Below are 24,752 nucleotides of genomic sequence, written 5' to 3' on the forward strand. Positions count from 1 at the left end.
TGAACTCCTGTCAAAACCCTAAGCGTATTTGGGATAATGAAAACTGACCCAAATCAACTTTGACCCCAAAAGTATTACTAAATTTGTTTAAAGCTGATGAGGTAAGGAAAAGACCAAAATACCCGTCATTAATTCAGATAACTTTCCTTAACTGGACAAGTTAACTTCAAACGGACATATCTCCTTCATCCGAACTCGAAACTTAGCATACTCGGTGGAGTTAGAAAGAGGATTAAAAGACATTTCATTTAACATCTTATGGGCCACCTAACTCTTCATGTATTGAAAGTTATGGTCATTTGAAGTTGACCCAAAACCCATAACTTAAGCATAAATTGTAAAATTCTCAATTTAGCTATTTCCAATTTAGCGCTTTCTAAAATTAACTCTTTATAAGGCGGGATGTTACAATATTTATGTTTTGGTTCCTCTTATTTCTCCTGTTAATTCTATTAAATTGTTTATTCTTGTTTAGTTTCTATCCTTATACCTACTATATAATGTTCTGAGTCACAGGGTTGCTATGGCTCTGGTGAGCTTTATCATTGATCTAGAGACTGTCCCCGACGTGGGATAATTGCATTTGATCTCCACCTAGCTAGGCTAGTGAGAGTGATAGCAACCCCAACTAGAGGCGGTGCCCAGGGTCAAGAATAGTGAGGCGGTTATCAGGAAACACAGGGTGGACCCTGGGGAGGCAGGTCTAGTGATAGGACTAATGCTCAAGGAAGAGGCAAAAAGGCCTATCTGTTTACAACTCTAGAAAGGGCGGAGCCTAAGGCATCAAAGGTTATTATAATAGGTACAATTATTTTATTCCATTAGCTCGCATATACTTTATCTGATCCGACTCTATTTTTTTCATATGTATATGTGCATTCTGCTTCTCGGTTGAGTATGAGTTCTGAGCCCTTGGTAGTGTCGTTGCGTGTTCGACCCCCTGGGTGAGTTTGTATTAGTAGATTCCATGTTACTGTCAGTCCCCGAGACTACACCCTAGACGTGGCCGACAATCGAGAACCATTGCTGGCTCCTAAAAAAATCATCGGTCTAGCTGACTACTTAGCGGAAGATTTGAATCAAGCAAGTTAAAAGCTTTAAAGAGAAAAATATAACTCAACTGTCTCAAATGCTCATTTTAGCAAAATATAATATTCGCTAAACATATAAAGAAAGAATTTTTGAAACAATTCAACTCTATTCATCTTTGAAGCCTCTAAGTTCAACATGGACGTTGGGATAAGACCCTCGATGGTCCAAAGTAAATACTAAAATGAAAAATGGGGCCCTCCTAAATGCAAGGATGACTCACCAAAACTCTCAAATGGGAAGTGCAAAATGATCTCAACGAAGCGCCTATTGATGATCCTAAACACTTGTATCTTCATCATAAAAAGATGCAAGTCAAATAACATTAGTACATTGAATGTATGAGTATGTAATATTAGCTGACACAAAATGAATGAATGAAAAAACTGCAATAGATATAAATCTATACTCAACTGAATGTAAAGAAATAAGGGAGTGAAGCTATTTAAACTTTACAAAACACTTACTTATCTCTAAACTCAACATATTATGTGATATGATAAAAATACGCTTTTAACTCTTTTGAGAGATTCTCTAATCGACAACCATAACTGTGAGCAACGTGATGATACAACATCTTATCCCCGCTTCTAGAACTGTCTTATACCTTGCCACGTTATAGAACATCTCAACTAAGTGGATCCATTAAAGCTCTGCTCAAAAGCAATAAAGAGTCATCTAAAAAGTACAATCCTTTACCCATGTTGGCTACATAGTTTATGAGAAATGTGAGTTGTCCGAACTCATCCACATACCAGGGCTCAATACTACTCCCAGTAAATATACACTCATTAATTTCTTAAAATATCCTCTTAAAAGAGGTAACTGCTCTGAAATATCTTTGAATTCATTAACTAATTTAGAAATCAAAATTTCTCTTTCCTCAATGTAAAAAGTGATACATTTGGGAATACTTAGTTCCCTTATACTCTTACTCAAATCATGTTTAAAACCCTTTCTCAAAACTCATCTCTACTTTCTCGGAGAATCAGTTTAAGACAAAAAAAAATTCTTTAAAAGATTCTCAAAATAGGTTTCATGCTGAAATATAGACATAAACAAATAAACTTAAGGATCTCAATAACAATATGAAAAACTCAACACTCAAAAATCAAGAACTCAACACTCAACGATACTACTCATATCAACAATACTCAAAATCCAAGATAAAACCCTAGATTACTCTTTTATTAATTTAGATATAGGTAGGGTGTGAGGATGAACTCAGTCCATCACTATGATAGCCTTACATACATGAGAAGATGAGATTGACTTCAAACCTTGAACTGAAGCTTGAAGTTGGAGAACCCTAGCTTCTTCTTTGAGAGAATTTAGAACATGTGAATTTGATTTGTCTTGAGGGCTAGCCATGAATGGGGAGGTTATTAGGCCATGATTTAGACTTAGGGAACTTAATTGAGGGTAAAAGGTCAAGAATACCCTTTCTAGGAATGTAAGAGGACCATAAAATAAAAATAAATGACTTTTTAATGAAATTCGTCAGCCAAATCGGCGATTTAAAGGTCTCTTTATTTTTCAAACGTCCACACCCACAAACATAAATTAAAAAGTTGTTTCACAATCAGAACTTTTATAAAAATAAAATATCATGGTTAAGAAAATGATTTCTTAACCATGATATGCAAGTCTGGAACAAAGCTGTAGTGGCCAAATTGTACTGGGATTTAGCAAATAAAGAGAACAAGCTTTGGATCAAATGGATACATACATACTATATAAAGGGGCAGAGCATGTGGCAAGATAAACAAGCCAGCTGGATGATAAGGAAAATAATGAGTGCTAAACATACAATTGATCAAATCCATCTGATGCAGGGCAAGAAAGGGAGTATGATCAGGCAGATTTATCTGTATATGATATGGGAACTGCAAAGGCCTGACTGGAAATGCCTCATGTTCAACAATGCAGCAAGGCCAAAAGCTTACTTCACAATGTGGCTTATGCTTAACAAGAAGTTAGTAACGGTTGACAGGCTAGCTAAATGGGGCGTGGAAGTAAATAAGACTTGCATCTTATGCAAGAAAGCAGAAGAGACTATACATCATATGATCATCCAATGCCAATTTGCGAGGAAGCTATGGGAAAGGTTGTTTAAATGGAGTCATCAGCTTAGTGTGGTACCAATGACATGGGGACAGTTTATACAATGGAGTATTCAACATGGGAAGGGGAAGACTTAAACAGCTCAAATTTTCAAGATTATATTGGCTGAAGGAGTCTATGGGTTGTGGACTGAGAGGAACAACAGAATTTTCGAGAAAAAGAGCAAACTGGAGGAAAATGTAGCCAAAGAGATAGCCTATGTGACTATTGCTCGAGCTCCAACTAGTATTAAAAAGGATGTAAATGAATTTAAATTCTGAGTAATAGAATGTAGTGTTAGAGGGCAGTTTGATGTTTTAATTTTGAGAACAAAGCATGCTGTGATAGCTGCTTGATTGTAATGTTTTGTCTCTAGTAATTAATAAAATGTTAGTTACCAAAAAAAAAAAATGATTTCGCAAATACAGAGATATGACATTGTATGAATAGAAAATTAAGATCAAAAGATGAGTCGCTCAACTTACAACGACTTATTTAAGAAAATAAAAAATAATAATGATTAGTTGCTCAAACATCAGCGACTTACTAAATTTTTTTTAGAAATAATAATAAGTCGGTCAAAGCCAAACAACTTACTAAAAACAATAATGGTAAGTTGTGACTTACTAAAAATAATATTTTTTTTAAATTATTAAAATGGATAAATGGATATCTAGGTGGCCGTTATTAATTTGGACAAGTCGCTAGTAACTCATCCATATTTGTTTATATAGTTAAACAAGTGTCACTTTACACATTTTTGTTTGAAAAATTGGCCCCTTTAGCTTCATTTCTAATTAGTAACCCCAGCAGCTTGAGATAGAAAAAGATTCGATTATAGGGGAAAGGTATTTTTATTCCACAAAGTTCAAAAATTGTATTAATCATAAAAACAATTATTCAGTTATTAATATTATTCAAATAGAGTCACTCCCCCATCACATCCCCCAACCAAATAGATAAAGATTTAATAATAATAAAATAACATAAAAGAAGAAACCATCCAGATGGATTTGACAAAATGTTACAATGATATCTCAGTTGTCAATAAAATTGGCTAGTTATCTTTTGACTTTTCAGAATTGGAGAAATCAATAAACAAAGTGTACAACATCAAATTGGAATTAGTTGAAGACGCGTTGAATTGCTCTTCACCATAAAGGTACTTAATTTCAATCAATTTAGACGTGATTACCTGACATTTTGCTTCGACCAATTTAGACGTATCATTAACCACATGAATGTTCCTTTGATTTTTTTTTTTGAGAAAGTCCGATTAGTTCCCTACCACGTAATTTGGATTGTGTATGTTTACACAAAATTAAATCACATAACGTTCTAATAAAATGGTTATCAAATACAAGGTCATGTCTAGTACGAATCATAGTGGAACTTCTTTTTTGCATAATTTGTTTAAATTAATCTAATCCTTACATGGTGTAATTACTAGCTGATTACTTTTTAATTTCTTTTTTTTTTAATTTCTTTTTTTTCATTTTATTTTTTTACTTCTATTATTTGAAGTTCTTTTTTTATTTTTATTATTCTAAAAGTTTATTTTTTATTTTTTATTATTATATTTTATTTTCTTGTCGTTCTCAACCTTACTTAATGTGATTCTATGCAATTTTTTCGTATTATCTATTTCTTTATGTCATGCTTATTTTCTCATTAGCATAATTCTATTAGTATTTTCATTTTTTAATTAAAATAGAATTGATTGTTAAGTAAGGTTATAGAGTTACGTTTTTTTTTAAAAAAAATAATAATCATATTTATGTATGCTATGTTGAAATTTGCGATAAGAGTATTATGTTAAATTTTTTATTTTGAATCTATAACTTATGTTATATTTTCAGTTTCATTTGTTTTATTAATATTGAATGCACATTGCAAGTCATTTTTTAATTCGACCTGATCGATTATCTTTTTGTCAAATATTTTAATAATTTATGACATTTTATTTATATATTAATTTTTTTTATCAAATATGCATTTCACGATTTTAGTAGAACTTCATACTTTTAGTTTTTATGATCAATTCAATTGAAATATATTAATTTGAAAAAATATAAATCAATTATTTTTTCATAATATTAGTTAAGAACATATGTTTATTAATTAATATATTTTCAAAAAATAATATATATCTTAAATCTTTAATTTAATATCATTTATATAGTTTCTTATTTGTCTAGTAAAAATTTTAAATAATTAATTTTTATTTTTAAATTTAATATAATATTATGATTGCTATTGTGCATCCAAACAGAACATGTGTAATTACACTGTGACATTCAAACAGGACATGTGTAATTACACTATGACAACAAAACAGGTTAGTGTAATTACTAGGCTGGTAATTATTACCCTAGTAATTACACTAATTTCAATTATCAGGTGGCTTTCCAAACAGACCCTAAAGCACCCTGCAACTGTTCAAAGAGATCGTCTATGCGAGATAAAGGGTACTTATCCCGGATAGTGACCTTAATCAATTGTCGATAGTCTATGCACCACCTCATACTATCATCCTTCTTTTTCACAAGTAACACTGGAGCATCCCCAAGGTGATGCACTAGGACGAACAAACCTTTTATCTAGAAACTCTTGAAGTTGAGTCTTAAGTTCCCTCAACTTTGTTAGAGTCATGTGGTAAGGAGGAATATAAATTGGACGAGTACGCGACTCTAAGTCGATGCAAAAATCAATGTCCCTATCTGGAGGCATCCCAGACAGATCCGTAGGAAATACATCTGGAAACTCAGAAACCACTAAGATTGACTCGATATAAGGGATTCCGCAATAACATCCCGAAGATGGGCCAAATAGGTTAGAAAACCTATCCCACTAGCTTCATATCCGAAAAGAGGGATATGATCTTTGTTAACTTAGGTCTGTACACCCCTTCCTACTTTAGTCTATCTCTACCCAAAATTTCTAGAATTACTTTTTTAGCATAACAATTTAGCACAACATGATAAGGAGACAACCAAGTCATATCAAAAATCACATCAAAATTCAGTATATCCAGTGTAACCATATCTACCCAAGTATAAAGACCCTCAAACATTACAGAACAAAAGCGATAAACATGGGTCACCACTATAGAATATCCAACCAAGGTGGAAACATAAATAGGGTTATCAAGAGTATCACAAATCATATTGAAACCCAAGGCAAATTTAACAAATACATAAAAAAATATGTGGAGCCTGAATCAAACAAAACAGAAGCTATTTGATTATAGACGAGAATAGTACATGTGAATACTACATCAGTCATCCTTAGACCTGTCTAGGAAGGCGTAAAATTGAGCTTTATTATCAGTCCCTCATTTATAAAAGTGGGCCCTCACAATCATAAATAAGATTCTACTTACACAACTTCATAGACACTTGAACCTTTTGTTTTGATACCAGTTTTTCACGGCCCATTCCACTTGTGATATTGTCTGCTCTGGACCTAGTCCGCACGACTTTAGAACACGTATGTAGTTGATAAGGACTACTTACTTATATACCCAACATCTCTCTTGTGTTTTATTGGTGTGAGACTTCTTATCTTAAGCTAGGGTGTCACATACTCATATCTATGGACTCAATGTCCTCGCTGAGGTTTACCCCAGTGCATGAGATTTGCCTAGACTCAACACTGATGTTTGGTCTCTCTTATCAAGATTTGCCTAAACTTAGTTAAACTCTGGCCCACCCACATCAATAAGGATAACTTGATACTAAATTTGTCATGACTCGAGTCTACTCCCTGGATGTAACACAACACTTGAAACCATGTGTGGCCCAAGCTAACCCTTGGCCAAACATGAAACATACAACTCAAACTGAAAGGAAATATGGAAGCTAATACATGTAATTAACTCATAGAGCATAAACAAATATTAAAAATCTAATGTGACTAAAATATACATTATTTGAAAACTAAAGAGAAAGGACGTAAAGTCGCCACTGAAGTTGTCCCGAATTTTCAAAAACACACCTTAACTTTGCAATAGTCGTATTATCTCACTAAACAATTTTGAACAAATATTATTATATCATTTTTCGATCTGCCCCAGATTTTAAGAAGCAAGTGTGTTCACACACCAATCATTACATGACACGTGTTAATTTAATTAGGAGTTTTTTTTTATTGTATAGGACAATGCTTTGACATCGTATCTTGCTTGCATTAAAGGAATCACGGTAGAAAATAAATTTATAAGGTGACTTTGGAATCTTAATTACAATTTCATTCTACATATAATATTCCAAAAAAAATATTTTTTAAACCAAAAAATTGACCAAACATCTCACTTTATTTAAAATAAGCATTTTTTAGAAAAAAAAAAAAAAATAAGCACTACTAATTTTTCATAAACTTTGTCAAAACGTACAATAAAACCCAACAACCCCACATGAGAAACATCAGGTACACCTAGTTAATTAAGTAGTTAGTACGGATTATGAAAAAAAGCAATTAATTATGCTTCAGCTTTTTCCATTCAACGCCCTACTTTATTACATATATTTTCATTTATTTGAATTTGTAAAGTTGTAGTTGTGTTTGGTTAGTACTTTTTATAATATATTTTTTTATCATAATTTTTTATATATCTTTATAAATATTTGAATTGTTAAATATTGTGATTTTTTTAAAATAATTTTTATGCAGTTTATATATATATATAATTAAATTTTAAAATTAGTCAAATTGAATGACTTTGCTAATTTTTAGAAGTTAAGAGTATAAATCATATCTAAAAAAATATCTCCTAACTCAAAATATTTTTTACAAAATATATGGTCAAACACAAGTTTAACTTTAATTCAAACTTCAAAAATAAATAAATTATTACTATAAAAATATAGAAGAAAAAAGTCATAAATTTTGAAAAAATTAATTAATAAAAAAGCATAGAAGTAAAATGCCACAAGCTAGAAATAAATCTAAAATGACAAGATTAACCTCAAGCTTAAATCTATTTTCGAGAAGCACATACATTAACAATGACGTGTGTTCTTATTCCCATTTCTTAGATAGTAAGTTGAAATTTATGTGACACGCTTTAATTTTTGAGATTCAAATTATATAAATTTTAATTGACATTTAATAATATATATTTTATGATATTGACATGAGAAGTATCGTAATTTATAATATTTTTAACATATATATTTTTTCAAATAACTATATTTTAAAATATTAAATTGATCTGAGTAAATATAATTTCAAAAATTTAATAAATAAATTATTGAAAAGTGAAGAGTATAACAAAAATGAAAATAAAACACAAAAGGAACATGTAATAACAATACAAAAAATAAAAATAAAATACAACGCAGAAGTCTCCCTAGCAAAAATACAAAAAAGAACTTCGGCATGCGATAGTGGTGTTTCAGATTTTGATAGGTCTATCAAAATTTGGAAATAAATCTTGATTATTATCAACATAAAAAAAGTTTTGCTTATCAATTTAAAATTATGACAATTTATCAAAAAAAAATTATGTTATTATAGCAGTGATGAATTTGTTTGTAGCAAAACTTTTTTTAAACGGAATTAAAATATTAAATAGTGAAGTCAAAGATCTTATTTGTGTAAAATCTTCAAATAATTAAATTATTGGATTGTGCTGGTAGAAAATTTTAATATATCAATTGATTGATTACTTGAATTTTTTGAAAATTTAGATTTCATCTTATACTTTCTTTGTTTTCATTTATATGTCATCATTTTATATTTCATGATTGTTAAGAAACTAAGTAAATTTAACAGTGTATCATTACTTAGGGTTTTCTTGATTTCAATAAATGAACATAAATTAATTTATTTTGATTAGTTAAATTAATTAAGCATAAATTAATCGTTTAATTTTCATATGTTGGTCAAATTTATACTTTCAAGGCTAATAAATAATATAGAAAATTAGTGTTATTTATGTATGATTTTATGAAATGACAAATATTAAGGATATCTAATTTTAATAAGAATGACATATACAGTAAAACCTCACTAAATTAATATAGGTGGATCATGAAATATTATTATTTTGTAAACGTATTATTTAATTGATAAATTAATATTTATTAATTTAAAGAGAGTTTCAACATCGTAAAATTCGTTCGAGCATAAAATCTCAAAGAATTTATTAAATGAACCACTTGTGAAAACGTCATTATTGTAAATATAAATCGAGGAGAGACATTTCTTTTTCCTTTATTTTCTACTATATACACTCATATTTAGTGAAATTGGGGAGTTAAGAATTTAGAGGGCCACTGATTTCTGCCTCCGTACAACAGTGACCCCATTCAAACCGGCAATGTTTGCTCCATAAATTTACTTACTTCACCGCCTAACAAAATTCATAGCGGCTATCTGATTCACCGGCAGTGACACCGTCATACCTAGCCTTGAATTGCCGACTTAACTCCGCCATAACTCATACACCCAAACTGCTTCTAAAAAAATAATTCCTTCGATCGTTCACCCGCGGGCTCCTGTTCGAGTCCAGTTCCTCTAATCAGCTATGAAGGTTCGTATTCGTCAGCTCTTTCAGATTTGATTGTTCAGTTTTGAATTAGCTTAATGGAAATTGAAATTTTCTCAGTTCAACAATAGTTATCCATTATTAAATCTTGAGTTCGAGCCCTCTTGGGTACGTAATCGCTTTTGTTAGGAAGCACTTTACCCCAATGTGAGACTTTTCAGCCCGAATTTGAATTTAATAGGGCTTCAATGTGAGTACCGGACACCAGGTGGGAACCAAAAAAGTACTGTTCGACCGAGGGAGTATCATTTTGTTCTCTGTTTGGGTTGATGAGATTATTTGTTCATAAAATTCAGGAAAGTTGAGATTATCGGAACGGGTGTTTTGGGGGATGGAAATTGTTGTTGGAAATCTTCATTTTTTTCAACAATTTTGAGTTCTGGAATTTTCAAAATTCAACTTGAAAGTCAATTTTGGAATGTTCAAAAAAATTATGGTCAAGCACTTCTTAATTTGGACCATTAACTAAACAATTATTGTAGCCCATTTTCTTTTTCCATCTCATTCGAGGTGGAAATGATCTTTTATGTCAGTTGTATAAATTAAAAAAATAGAAAAAAGACTGATTTTTTGAGAACTTTTTTAGGTGTAAATATATGATCTCTTATACAAAGAACTTTTGACTAAAAAATAAATTCTATATATTCTTGACTCCTTATACATAGGTATGGGTTTGTATTTCTAAACATAATCACTTTTTTCTTACATAATTCATTTTTAAAATTTGATTTTCTCCATTGATAGTAATGGATTTATTTTACTAACTCTAAGAATGATATGATAAACGAAAGAAAATTCAATTCTCTTTTAGTACATCTTTTGTTAAAAAAATGGGATAGAGAAAGGAGATGGACATAAATATCGAAAAATCGAAATACTCATCCAATCCAAATCGAATAGATTTGGTTTCTCGGCCTTCATTTTGGTATCAGTTCATATTTTTTTGAACTTGGGTATTACTGTTTGGTTTTCGGTAACATGATTTATGTAGTTCGGTATTTTGATTTAACCAAAATTTATACATTAGTATTAGTTAAACCGAAATCGAGAGTTAAATAATTTAAGTTTCACCAAAAATTTGCGCATGGAATCTTTAATTTTCTTGAAATGAAATTTGTATATTTGTAAACTATGTAAAAAGTACTATAAGCTACAATAATTGACAATTCAAAATAATTAAAAGATATACGAAAAATTGATGGTCAAGATAGACTTATTTGAATCTCGAAATTCAAAATGTACCACATAAATTAGGACGGATGGAGTATTAGTTTTATACTATTTATCCAATATCGATATATTATATATACATGTGTCCATTTTATTGAAAAAAAATTTCACATCTAGACAATTGTGTACATATAATTTATAGCTATATATAAAAAAATGTATACACATAAGAAGCACAATCCCCTCCCCGCCAAAAAAAAAAAAGGAAAAAGAAAAAGGAATTGTCAATTTTATATTCTCATGTATTTAAATTCAGTAGGTATGCTATCAATTAATGACTCTTCTTAATTTTATTATTCATTTTGAGTTGGAATATTTTTTCTAGTAGTTGTTACGATAATCATCGGTTATCATAATTATTTATTTTTTGTTTCTTGTTCCTAATTTTCTGCAGGGTCAGGCATTCATCTTTCTGATTTGTATTACTTCATTTCTTATTGAAAGAAGTCTTGCTGGTATTTTTGATGTAACACGTTATGGCGCTTCTGGAGATGGAGTGCACGATGACACTCAAGTAATACAAATAATTTCAATTCCTCATATGTTTGTGAAAAATACTATTACGTGTGTGCAAACATAAATAAATTAAAATGAGTTTAACTTCTATACTTTGATAGCGTTCATCAAAATTTTATTACTTGTGATTCCCTGTTTATAGGCATTCAAACAAGTTTGGAGAGCTGCGTGTAGTGATGAAAATCCATCAATACTTCTACCAAGTGAAAGGTCATTTCTAGTAGGGCCTATTACATTTCAAGGGCCTTGTAAGTCAATCAATATTCATATACAAGTAAGTAATTAAGAATAAGATGCTTCAACATTGTTTTGTGCGTATTTATTGCTGCTAAAAACTGTTTTTGTGGAAGTGTCCTAATTATATGAATGAAAGTTTTTTTATTAGTTTAAGGTTATGCTTTGCAGTTATCAGGATCTATTGTAGCACCCAAGGACCCAGAGGCATGGACAGGTTGTGAAAATGTATGTTGGATTTATTTTACAGGAGTTGCTGGTCTTTTTATCAATGGTTCTGGTACTATCAATGGCAATGGCCAACGATGGTGGGATACTCCTAGCCGTACCAGGGTGCGTGACACAATCTAAAACATTTTTGAACCGTGTTTAATTGCTTTCATAAATATTACTTACATGTAAGGTTATTCGTTTCAGGTGAACGGGACTTGCACTAAGCCAACGGTATGTAGTACATATAATGCATGCAATCACTTTCTATTCAATTTAATAAAATGGTTATCAAATTTACTTCTAGAAACATGACATTAACTATGAAATTTTATCAGTAATTGTAATTCCTAGGTTATTCGTCGCTAAATAGCTCCTAACTCATTGATATTTCATATAATTCGTCACTAAATGAGATTAGTACGAAATTTTTGTTATTTAACCACGAAATTTTGTCCATAGCTAATTTCTTATTTTCTTATAGTGAAATACAGGGCTGCGTCTAGTACAAATCACTACTTGAACTTCTTTTTCTCTTTTCTTTCAAATTTGATAAAATCAATCTAATGTATGTGTTATCTATCCTTTAACATACTATAATATAATATAATTTAATACTTGGTTTTGCCCATATATTCCTTTACAAGATTACAAAGATTTTTTTTTGTAGGTGGTTCAATTTAATTACTGTAATGGACTTAGATTGAATGGAATAAAGCTAGTGAATAGTTCAAGGGACCATATAATTCTTACTTATAACAAGGGAGTAACGATCTCAAATATTCATATAAGTGCACCAAATTATAGTCGCAATACTGATGGTATCGATATCTTTTTCTCTAGCCAAGTTCAAATTCGAGACTCCATTATTCAAACAGGTAAACTAGCTTCCATATAATGTTTATTTTTTCTCTATTCGAAATAACTGTTTTATATTAATTGCATATAATGTTTGATTTCTTACGCAAAAATTAATTTATCTTACAAAGCAGGTGATGACTGCATTGGCATCAATACTGGATGCTCTGATATCAATATTACTGGTATTAGGTGTGGACCAGGTCATGGTATAAGGTAGAACATGAACATTTTCTTATTTTATTCTAAATAGAAAACTCAGTTTATTAGACATAGATTAACTAATACAATTTTGTAATTTGTATGCAGTATTGGAAGTTTAGGTCCAAATAATACATTTGCTAATGTGGAAAACGTTTATATAACAAATTGCCACTTAGAGGATACCCAAAATGGTGTTAGAATTAAGTCATGGCAGGTAACCAAAAGTATCACATTTCATTTTACATATGTTAGTGTGGTATTTTATTTTTTTAATAATTGTATGCATATATTGTTTTTTTCTAAAATATCTGTTTTTTATGTGTTCATAGGGTGGTTCAGGATATGCTAGGTCTATACATTTTGAGAATATTAACCTCAAAAATGTAGAAAACCCAATCATTATTGATCAAAATTATTGCAATGGTGGTCATTCATGTCAACCTCAGGTGAAAATAAAATAAAATATATCATTTTTTTATTATTTTCTAGAGAAGATAGAAATTTGAAAATTATTTTTTGTTTAAAAAAATGTCTGAACAGGTAAGTGCAGTTAAAGTGAGCAATGTAACATACAAGAAAATATATGGAACTACAAGCAGCAAGCTAGCAATAAATATGAATTGTAGTAATAGCACAGCTTGCACCAATGTTGAGTTGGAGAATATCTACATAACTTCAGTTGAGCCTGGAAAAAAGATTTTTGCTACTTGCAATAATGTTAAAGGAAAAGCCTCTTCAAACTCACCTCATGTATCTTGCTTGTCACAAGGATAATTATATAGAAAAATATTTCATTTATATTATAGTATAGCCGTTTTTGAAGATTAGTAATTGAATTTGACAAAAAACTTAACTAGTGATCCATTAAGGTTTGAAGTTAAGTGAGTATTATTAGACAAGCATGTTTTAGTGTATCATCTCTGTATAAATATATGAAAGATACAAATTGATCTTTAATGGAGTTTTGACAAAATAAATGAGAAAAATAAGGGTACGTATAATAGTATTTATGAATTTTAAAAGGAGAGATTATGCGGATGCAAAATATAGGAGAAATTTACGGAATGAATACCAACTAATTAGGAGAAAATTTAAAGATTATATCCTATTAGTTTTAAACCTCTTTTTTATGGAAAACAAAATTGACATATAGTTTAAAAATTTATCAAATATGTTTTTTGTTTCTTATAATTGATTTATTATTTTGTTAGGTTTTCATAAAACTCTACTCCCTTTGTCTAACAATAGTTGTCCATTATTGATTTGGCACACCCCTTAAGAAACTATAAATAGAAGAGTAATATTACTATATCACCCTTTGAATATAATAAATAGAATGTTTAGATAAATGCAATAAGGAAATTCCTATAATTAATGATAAGGGTAAATTAGGAACTAAGTGTAAAATTATCCATTGATTTCATAAAGTGAACAAGTATTGTTGGACATCCTAAAATAGTATAGTGGATAACTATTGTTGGACAGAAGGAGTACTATATGTATTGAAAACTATATAGTAATTACATCTCTTACATGTGTTATTTATTAAAGTTTATCTTTGCTTTTTGGGCATTGAGACAAAATCGAGCTTAGTGGCCCAAAGTTATTTTTAAATGGGGAAACTAAACAAATATTTCATAAAAGCAAAATAATCACAAATATATATCACTTTACATTCATACCCCACTAAGTAATTACACTATATACCTCCCCCCCCAAAAAAAAAAAAAAAAAAACTAATTTTGTTGAACATATATTAAATAAGTATCATATACAATATTGGCATCATTAAAACTGATAATTTCGCTTAATTGATACTAAATGAGTACATATATACACATACTATATTGGTATCATTAAGGTTTTTGTTCAGAAATTATTTATTATGCAATGATATTATAAGAGTATATGTATATTGTTGTTATATCATTAAGGTTTCTTGTTTAGAAATTACTCATTAGGCAATGCTATTATAAGAGTATATGTATATTGTTGTTGTTTCATTAAAATGAATATGAGCTGTAATTATTTATGAGAGAATGAATATTTCTTGAATTACTTTGGGTTTGGGTATGAACCTGTAATTATTTTAGGCTTTATGACAATTTATGTAGTTTTTCCTTTTTAAAAGGGAAGAGAGTTTGATATACCCCTTAACTTTGTGATTTGGAGTTAATATATCATTCGTTACAAAATAGTTCATATATACCCCTACTATTACACAAATGACTTAGATATACCCTTTCAATGTAATGAGAGTGAAAATATTTTATTTATTTATTTATATAAAATATTAAATTTATTCTTTTAATGATCAAATATATTTTTTCACTCATTTCTTATAAAATTTATCATAGATATTTCAATTATGACCAAGACGACATTGGGACCCTCAATGATTTTAATGACTCAAACGTCAATGACCCAATCCAAGTGGGTGGTGTTGGTATCATTCGTCTACCTCCGGCTAAAGGAAACGTTGTTTTCCACATCACAAGCACAGTGCTTTAGCTCCTACAATTGAAAGGATTATTTGAGGGACTGGCTCATGAGGATCCCCATGAGCATATCAGGAACTTTGTGGATGTCTGTGAGCCGTTCTCATTTAAGATCATATCACAAGAATAGGTCTGTCTCAGGTTGTTTCCGTTCTCTTTGATGGGTGAAGCTACTAAATGGTTGGCTGAGTTACCGAGGGACTCCATCACCTCTTGGGATGAGTTGACCACAACATTTCAAGTAAGATTATTCCCCCCATCAAAGATGATGACTCTAAGGGATGGCATCCAAGGGTGCAAACGCTTGGAAGGCGAGCCAATCTATGAGACATGTCTGAGATTTAAGAAGTTGGTGCTTCAGTGCCCAACTTATGGACTTCCAAATAATCTGCTGCTGCAACACTTCTATAGGAGTCTCGATTCGGTCAACAAAAGAGTGGGTGATCAACTCTCACCTGGTGGTATAATGCAACAACCCTATGAAGTAGCGTCCCAACTCCTTTATTGCATGACCAAGATCAATAGGGCGTGGTACACTCGTGAAGACCAAGTCTCTCCTCTCACTTATAAAATGACAAAAGAGAAGATCGAGAAGGATCAAGAGAGAGACCAAAACATGGCCAAAATGATGACCCAGTTGGATATATTGGCTAAAAATGTCATGGGTGTTGGTACAAAGAGTGTTAATGCCGTGGGTGTTGGTGGAGCAAACCTCGATGAAGCAAAATTTAAAGTGTTGTACAATGAGGAAGTGAACTTCCTAGCCAATCAAAGATGAGGTTATTGTTCAAACTACCCAAGAATGGGTGGAAATCAAGGATGGAATAGAGTTGGAGAGACCGTGACAGAGATTGGCATGATCGTAATGCCACCTGAAGGAGAGAGAGGGGGACAAGGATAGGTACGTCCCTCCTCATGAGCGTCAAAAGCCTAAGGAATCTGAAGGTGGCCGTACAGAAAATATGCTCTCACGCATTCTCAACAAAGTTGAGGGGTCAGACAAAGTGTCGAAAGAGATGAAAGAATATGTTTCAACTCTAAGCCAGACGGTGACCTCACACTCAGTCTCTATTAAGCAATTGGATACCCAAATGGGTCAAATTTCTTCTCATTTGAATCCAAGACAAAAAGGGGGTTTGCCTAGTGACATATTGGCAAACCCCAAAAATGAAGTTTGATTTGGTATCCTCGTCATGCCATAACGTTAACTAAGGTGCTTCTTGGGAGACAACCCAATTTTTTAATGCTTTAGTTTTTTTATTTTGAATAACGGGTGTTGATTGTGCAGGTTGAGAAGTGAAGAGTGTTGAAAAATAGGTAGTTTGGCGAGCCCAAAGTCCAATCGGTGGCACACCGAATAGGTCGGCGATCCCTGACTTGGACCGCCGTTGGAACCACCAAGCTTGAAGGGGAACTCTGTAAAACTCGGTGGGCCAAAGGCTTAATCAGCGACTCACCAAACAGGTCGGCGATCCCGATTCTGCTTGCTGTTTGAACCCCCAGATTTGCTGGAAGTCCTATAAAACTCGACGAGAGAAATGCCACTCGGCGATGGGTGAGCACGACTTACATCGCCGAAAGGGCCACGAACTGAAAGGTTTTTAGGGCCAAACAGTTTAAAATTTCAAAATCCTTCATTTTCTCTCATTTCAAACTCTCGTACCCTCTCACCAAATTGTTGATCTTCATTATTTTGTTGCTTTTACCCGCATTTTGTGTGTGAATTTGTGCTCGGAGTTGGGGAACTTTGCCGCCTAGTGATATAAATTCTAATTTCAGCACTAAGGTTGGTTTTTCGAATACCGCACTTTAATTTTGTGGTTGAACTGAAATGCAATAGCTAATTGGGTGTTGTTTGATGTTGGGTAATTGCTTTAACTGTGTTTTATGTGTTGTATTGCCCATAGTTTGTTGAAATGTGTGCCTAAAGGTCTAAAATTGATTGATTCCCATGTTTTGTATGTTAAAAGTGAGTTTAAATTGTTGGGTTGCGGTTTATTTGTGTTGGGTCTAGTGGGGTGAAGTCTAAGTAACCCCGAATTATGTTTAATGACGTAATTTACCTAATGATGGAGCATTTGACGTCATTCTTATGGGTTAAAGTCGTCAAATGACCAATTTTGGCCAAATCGGGGGAAGTCTGAGTACCCCGAGGGCATGGATCGTATGTGTCTACCTTTAATTGTATAGTGTTTGTGTTTGATTTTGAAATCGGGGACTACGGGCTTGATTTTGAAACTTAGGGTTGAAAACTGGCACGTTGGGCCATTTGGCGAGCTACGTCGAGCTCGCCGAGTGGTTCGGCAGTTTGCCGATGTCCCCCTCAGATCGCCCTTAATTTCAAATTATAGTTGAGTTTGTTTTGTAACTTTCGGCGAGATGCCTGAGCTCGCCGAGTTCACTCGGTGACTCGCCGACTCGCCGAAAAGTTTTCTTTATAGCCATTTCTGCGCCCCTAACCCTTAAAATGCACTGTACCTTTTGGCGGGCTACTTTTAGCTCGCCGATTAGTGTCGGTGATTCGCTGAATGGCCCTGAACATCACCGAACTGTCTTGATTCTAGGAATATTTTGCGCCAGTACTTTCAGCGAGCCTGATCTAGCTCGCCTAAGAGACTCGGTGACTCGCCAACTGGTTCGGTGAGTTTTTCTGCAACTAAATATAAGCAATTTTCTTGGACTGTTTCTAACACTTTTTGATGTGTTTTGCAGAAATGGCTAGACCCAAAGTGTCAGGAAGAGACATGCCGCCCGCAAGCAGGCAAATAGAGTCGTGATAAATGATGATGCAGATGCATCCAAGGCAAAGGAATCTAAGCTTCATACTAAGGGAGAAAAAGGCAAACGAAAGGGAAAGGCGCTCGTGGTAGAGTCACCGGAGGTCAGCTCCGACAATGAGGGGGTCTACGAGACTCACCTCACCTCATTAGACAATGAGGGAGATTTCCAGTATTTAAGGCTTCCATCTCTGAGCCTAAGGATGACTAGCTTCTACATTCCCAGAGATCAGAGCTTCGCTCCAAGGGTATGCATGATCCGTCTAGGATCCAGGTGCCTCTGACTTCTCTTTCTCCCTAGCTTCAGCTCAGACTATGGTCCCAGCGCCACCTGTACAAGATCCTCCTCCCCGGTCTCTCAACAGACTAAAGACCGAAGGACTGCGGACTATCACTGAGGAAAAGAGGTTGTCCACAGATAGTGTGGTGGACAAGTATCCGAAGATATGAAGCACCCTCAAGCTCCAAAAATTCCATATTTTCACTAAACCCCGAGGTCCCTATATTCCTAATTGGGTCTGGGAGTTCTACTCGGCTTACGGAGACTTGGTACCATAAGGGAAGAAGAAGGTTAGTACCTTCAAATCAGTGGATTATGTGGTTGTCGGGGGAAGAAGGTGAAATGTGATAGTGATGACATAAATGCCATCTTGGGATGTACTTATGACTTCACGGATGACTACTAGAGTATGATAAAGACAATGGTGTTGGAAGAATTAAAAATTTGGTTGGCCCTACTTCTTTCTGACAGTACCCCTTGGTGGATTGAGGCTGGAGTGCCAATAGAGAAGAAGGACCTCAATTTAGCAATAAGGTGGTATTGGTTTGGGTTTATTAGTAGTACAATCATGCCATCCCAGAACGAGTCTATCCTCCGCCACACAAATGCGGCCTGTCTGGGATCCATTATTGCTTGAAAACACCTTAACTTAGGTGAAATCATTGCACAAGAGATCACCATAAGAGCCAAGCAACGGCAGACATCTCTCCCCTTTCCAGTGCTGATTACCGAGCTGTGTAGACGAGCCCATGCTCCACGAGATGAGAAGACGGATGTTGAAGTAACTCCCACTTCCTCTACTGACATCCGGCGTATTGAGGCCGAGTACCAGAGTGATGAGGCTGGGAGAAGGAGGGCAACCCCAGTGGATACATCCCCGACGGTTGATATTGAGAAATTACCTGTAGAGGCAGTATTGCCTACTTCGGCCACTGTGCCTTTAGGTACTTCTAGCACTGCTCCCTTTGTGACTCTGAGTTCTTCTGCTGCTCCTCCACCTCCTAGATCTGCTGCTAGCAATACTGCATCTGGACCCCCGCTCACCCAGGCCATGCTGCAAAGGATGGGGCACCTAGCCCATTCTGCTGATGTTCGCGCCTCCAGGCTAGAAGCCGAGGTTCCTAGAATGATTGAGAGAGCTCTCACTATCGCATTGACACATCTCAAAAAGTCTATTGATGCCCTCACATCGAGGATAGAGGTGTGCGTGAGAAAGATCAAGGAGCTACTCATGAGGTGACGACCTTAAAGGTCACGATTGCAGAGTTGAGGAAAGATGTGGAACAACTGAAGTCCACTGATATGTCTCTGATTTTTGGGATTGTGGAGATCCTTCATGACCTGAGCACAGACATTCCAGCTCATTTTTATGTGCCGCCGGCTACCACCAGAGATGAGGTTAGAGCTGACGTTGCTGTTGATGATTTTGAGGCTGAGATTGATGATGAGAAGGTTGCTGAGTGTGAAGAGGTTGTTTTTTAGGGCCTGACTGACTTAGAGGAGGCCATGGTAGATTCATCTGTGTAGGCCTCCTTGAGCGAAACTTCTATGGCAGGCTCCAGTGGATCCACTACTGATGAGGCACCTGGCACTGATGCCCAACCTGAGAGTGTGACCTCGAGCATTGATGCCTCGACTGATGGAGCGGCTGAGATGCAGACGTCACCCTAGGCTTAGCCTGGCAGGATGATTTTTTTCCCTCCCTCTCTGTTATTTTGTGATACTTTGATTGTTGTTTTAGTTGCATTTGCAGGCAACTGCTTATTTTTGTTAGGTGGGGTAAGGTATTCCTATACCTACTTCATATCTTGTGATTGTTTTGTGAATATTGGTTATGTGTTGATGATATTTTTGTGAATATTGGGCTGTGAACATTGTGGTTCATTTATATATATCTTGATTTTGCGGATGTTTTAGCTTGTAGCCCATTATTTTGAAATGAAATTGGTTTTGACCCTAATTTAAAAATTTTGCCACCTCTTTTGTGTGTGATTGTGACTGTTCTTGTGCAAATTTGAGTGTCAGTTGTGGTCAATACCGATGACTTGAATAGTGCTCCTAATTGAACGAAATGAATGTATAGCTACGATGAGGCAAACAAAGCTACATAGGCAATATGTGAACTTTTAGCATCTCGTTGTGACTAGTCGATTGTCGAATGAGTCTCTTCGTAATGAACATTGTACAGTAGCTAGAAAGTTTGGAGTCTTGTTTGATATTGGTACCAATGCCTTGAGTGATGAGAATACTTTGAACATTGTGTGTGATGACACCTAGAATTTGCCCCATTGGTCCATTTGATTGAGTAATGCAAGCACTTGAAATGATCTTAGGCAACAATTTTAAAGAGTGAAAACAATTTGACTATATACCTCTTTTGTGGCCAACCCTGTGAGATGAGTGAACCTTGCTTGACACATTTTGAGCCTTACCCATCTTTTGAAAGAAACTTGAGAAATTGTGACCTCTCTTTGTCCATTCACCCATAACTTACATGAAGTATGGTTTGTTTGAATAGCCAACTTAGGACAAAAGCCTAAGTTGAGGGTGTGGTGAAAAGAGAAGGAAAGTCAAGAAGTGTGAAAAATCCCCCTTTGTGTAATTGTTTTGAAAAAGATGGAACCCTCCCCCCCTTAAAAAAAGAGAAAATAAAATGAAAAAGAAGAAAGAAAAGAAAAAGAACGAAAAAGTTGTGAAATAAAGTAGTGAAAATTGCAAGCAAAATGGGGTATCCGGTAGTTCATATGAAGTTGAATAATTGGGTGGATTGTGAGCATGTTTGAAATGTTAAAGAAAAGGAGAAAAGTGATGTTCAGTTCATACTTTATGAAGGTAAACGTCACTAAGCCTAAATGATCGTACCTTTGCACTTAGCCCCATTACAAGCCTTGAAAAGACCTTTGTGATCTTGAATGAGATGAAGCAAATGTTGATTGGAAAATAAGGGCAAATCTATGGGTGAAGTCATGCATGTGTTCATCTTTGTGAGTGTGAGAGTTGTATGTGTTTCCGGAACTTTAAATTGTTGAGTAACTTTGTGTGAATGGGGAATCATCTTTATGTGATGGCATTTGAGTACCTTTGTTGAGCTTGAACTTGCATTTGAAGCAAGTATTGTGAACTTGAGAATCATTGATAATGGTGAGTCACAATTTGAATCTTTGAGTGCATAATTGATCATTGTTTAAATAATTTGAACTTTGTTGTGTGCATTTATGTTGAGTCTTATGTAACACTACTTGTAGACATCCTTATTGAACTGCAGAACTTGAGTTTTACTTGAGGACAAACAAAAGTTTAAGTTGGGGGTATTGATGAGTCCTAGATTTGGACTCATTTAGGGCTTTGTTTTGATAGTTTTAGTCTCCTCAAATGCCAAATTTGTGCTATAAACTGATGTTAAAGACTTGATTTTCAGGTATGTTGGTTAAGGAGCAAAGCAAGGACACTAATAGGCAAAAACAACAAAACAAGTTGAAAAAATGGAAAAAGGCGAGTCTGGTGATCGCCAAGACCACTTGGCGACTTGCCTAGTGGTTCTTCAGTCTGCCTAAAGTTCCAGTGTGACAACCCTGAGGGAAGAAATCAAGTCGGCGACAGGAAGGGGGCAGTTGGCGAATCGCCAATCAGTTCCACGATGACAAGATTGATCACCCAAAGTTACAGGACTTGAGGATGCTGAGAGCTAATGCATGAATGAGATAAAAGAGAGCAAATGGCGGTTCGACGAACCACTCGGTGAACCCGACTTACCTCGCCTAATGGCCTTTCGTGGCTAATTTTTGATGACTATAAATAGGATTTTGAAATGTAAATTGAGAAGGTTTCTACCATTTAGAATAGTTTTCTTTAAAAGTTCGACAGTTTCCCAGTAGACTTGAAGGCTTTTTGAGACTAAATTCAGAGATTTTGCAAGTGGATTATTGATCTTCTTCACTTTGGACCATTGTAAAAGCTTGAATACTCTTACCCAGATCATGGCTAATGCATTTGGTAATTGTTTTTCTGTTTGTATGATGTATGGCTAAAACCCAATTCTTGGAGTGTGATTATGGGTTGAATTAGCTTATGGGTATTGCTTATTACTAATTTAAAAGCTATATTTAAGTGGTTTTAATCATTAGCTGTGTTTTTATTTATGAATTGTAGTTGCAAATGCAGTTCTAATTTTGTGTTCTTAGCTTGCTCGTGAGAGAGGTTTTATAAACAAAGCTTTTGATTAATGGTTTGTGGGTATTGAGTTGATTTGAATTCAGCTCGAGAGAGTGAATCCTAAACCCAATACCATCCATCTTGCTCGAGAGAGAAGATGTATCAAGTTAGTGGGCTATTCTTATTTGTTAAGCTTGTTGATGTTCGAGAGAAATCACTTGAATCGAAATAGTTGTTCGAGAGAAAGCTATTTAACTCATAGTCCAGCCTACCCACTGATGTTTAGCTATTCGTTAGTAGTTGCAATTACCCATATAGGGAAATTTACCTATAATCAATCACATCCCGAGAATTCCTCTCTATATTGAAATCAGTTTTGTGTATTTGCGTTGTAGTTGATAATAACAAACCAAAACCCCCAATCTGACATTTGTCGTCACCCCATTCCAACTTGTTTATGTTTTTTTCGATAATTTCTATTTCTATAGCTGATTAGACCACATTTGTACTTCCTGAGTGAATTTGAACATGCAACACTCCCTGTGGGTTCGACCCCAACTCTTCGTTGGGTTTTATACTGCTTAACGATCGTTTGCACCTAGAATTGGATGATGTGTGCTTGAAACGTTAATCAATGACGGTATCACTACCCAGGGGTACCCCCTAGATTTAACAAGGCGTACAATACCCCGAGAGGCCTCATACAAGCCAGTTAGCATATCATAATATAAAGTAATAGAAAAGGTACGGACTTCACATTTAGCTCACGTGGTTTTATGTCGGTTAATAGTAGCTCCCACAATCAGAATCTTAGTGCATTTGACCAGGTTTTCAGTTTAAACTTCAACATTCAGTTCAACATGTTATTTTCACGATTAGTACTGGGTCATTGCATTCAGCTTAGCTTTTCAGTTATGTTTCAGTATCTACATTCTTACCAGTTTATGTCATTTCTCAGTTATGCGTTGTTCGGCTTATATATATTTGTTCAACTTAGTATCTATATCCTGCATGCTTAGTACATTTCAAGTACCCACACGTACTCTGTGCTACATCTTTTCATGATGTAGGTTCAGGTACTCAGCATCTAGATCGCGCTTAGGTCGATTCTCAGTCTACATTCAACATCTTCAGTGGTGAGTCCTCATATTCCGAGGACAACAGACATGCTTTCATTTTAGTCTTTTTATTCAATTTTCAGTTTTGTTAGAGTTAGCTTGGGGGCATATCCCAACAATTCAACTCAGTTAGAGGCTTTTCAGACATAGTAGTAGAATCAGCTTGAATTGTTAAGTTTGATCTTTCAGTTGTTATTAAACTCTTAGTATGCTTTATACATTCAAACTAGTTGGGTACTCCCCACTTTCAGTTATCCATGGTTTAAGCTTCCGCATAGTACATGTTTTATTCAGTAATTCTCAGTATGCTTGATATATGTCTGACACAGGATTAGCTTGGAGTCACTCGTGATCCTAGGTCCCGTGTTACGTCAATGGGATAGCCTCGGGACGTGACATTAATTATTATGATTTATAGTACTTCTTATACAATTTTTAAATAATATATGTTACTTCTTTTGTCTTAATATACATAATACTGATAGAATATTAAGAGTCGAATACATTGTTTATATTATTTTTAAATGTTTAGTAATGAACAACACAATGACATAATAGGAATTAAAGAAAATAATCTTGAACCACACAATTGTCAAAGCGAACTATATAAACAATACAAACATAATAAAAAGTAGAATTATATACTAAATAACTAAATTGTCCTTAAATAAAATGTTAATGGCTAGAAGCACACATGTCATCCAATAGGTGTGTGCTTCTAGCCACTTATATATAGTAGAAATTTTGAGAGTCAATTAAATATATATACTTGATTTTTAAATATTTTAAGTTGTTAATTATTATGATTTATAGTACTTTTTATGTAATTTTTAAATAATATATGTTACTTCTTTTGTCTTAATGTACGTAATATTGATAGAATATTAAGAGTCAAATACATTGTTTATATTATTTTTAAATATTTAGAAATGA

General features: G+C 33.9%; 2 protein-coding genes across 2 annotated transcripts; both read left to right on the forward strand.

Annotated features, from left to right (window-relative positions):
* Nucleotides 1-2,729: 2,729 nt before the first annotated feature.
* On the forward strand, nt 2,730-3,290 carry LOC125837695 (uncharacterized). The gene has a single exon (XM_049516774.1). The coding sequence runs from the start codon at nt 2,730-2,732 to the stop codon at nt 3,288-3,290; it is 561 nt and encodes a 186-aa protein (XP_049372731.1).
* A 6,164-nt stretch (nt 3,291-9,454) lies between these two features.
* LOC125837688 (probable polygalacturonase At3g15720) lies at nt 9,455-13,792 on the forward strand. The gene is made up of 10 exons (XM_049516769.1): nt 9,455-9,727; nt 11,367-11,486; nt 11,631-11,762; nt 11,894-12,055; nt 12,140-12,166; nt 12,603-12,810; nt 12,925-13,006; nt 13,100-13,208; nt 13,324-13,440; nt 13,535-13,792. The coding sequence occupies exons 1-10, from the start codon at nt 9,722-9,724 to the stop codon at nt 13,766-13,768; spliced, it is 1,197 nt and encodes a 398-aa protein (XP_049372726.1). The 5' UTR covers nt 9,455-9,721; the 3' UTR covers nt 13,769-13,792.
* The last annotated feature ends 10,960 nt before the right edge of the window (nt 13,793-24,752 follow it).

Source organism: Solanum verrucosum, unplaced genomic scaffold, assembly GCF_900185275.1.
Source record: "Solanum verrucosum unplaced genomic scaffold, falcon-dt-bn FXZP01000133.1, whole genome shotgun sequence".
In the NCBI taxonomy this organism is placed as follows: Eukaryota; Viridiplantae; Streptophyta; class Magnoliopsida; order Solanales; family Solanaceae; genus Solanum; species Solanum verrucosum.

Excerpts from the sequence above, each read along its gene's own strand:
- LOC125837688 (XM_049516769.1), top strand. Across the intron at positions 13,007-13,099 it reads GGACCAGGTCATGGTATAAG|TATTGGAAGTTTAGGTCCAA; the intron begins GTAGAACATGAA and ends ATTTGTATGCAG. Across the intron at positions 13,441-13,534 it reads GTCATTCATGTCAACCTCAG|GTAAGTGCAGTTAAAGTGAG; the intron begins GTGAAAATAAAA and ends ATGTCTGAACAG.
- LOC125837695 (XM_049516774.1), top strand. The coding sequence starts at position 2,730 with ATGCAAGTCTGGAACAAAGCTGTAGTGGCCAAATTGTACTGGGATTTA.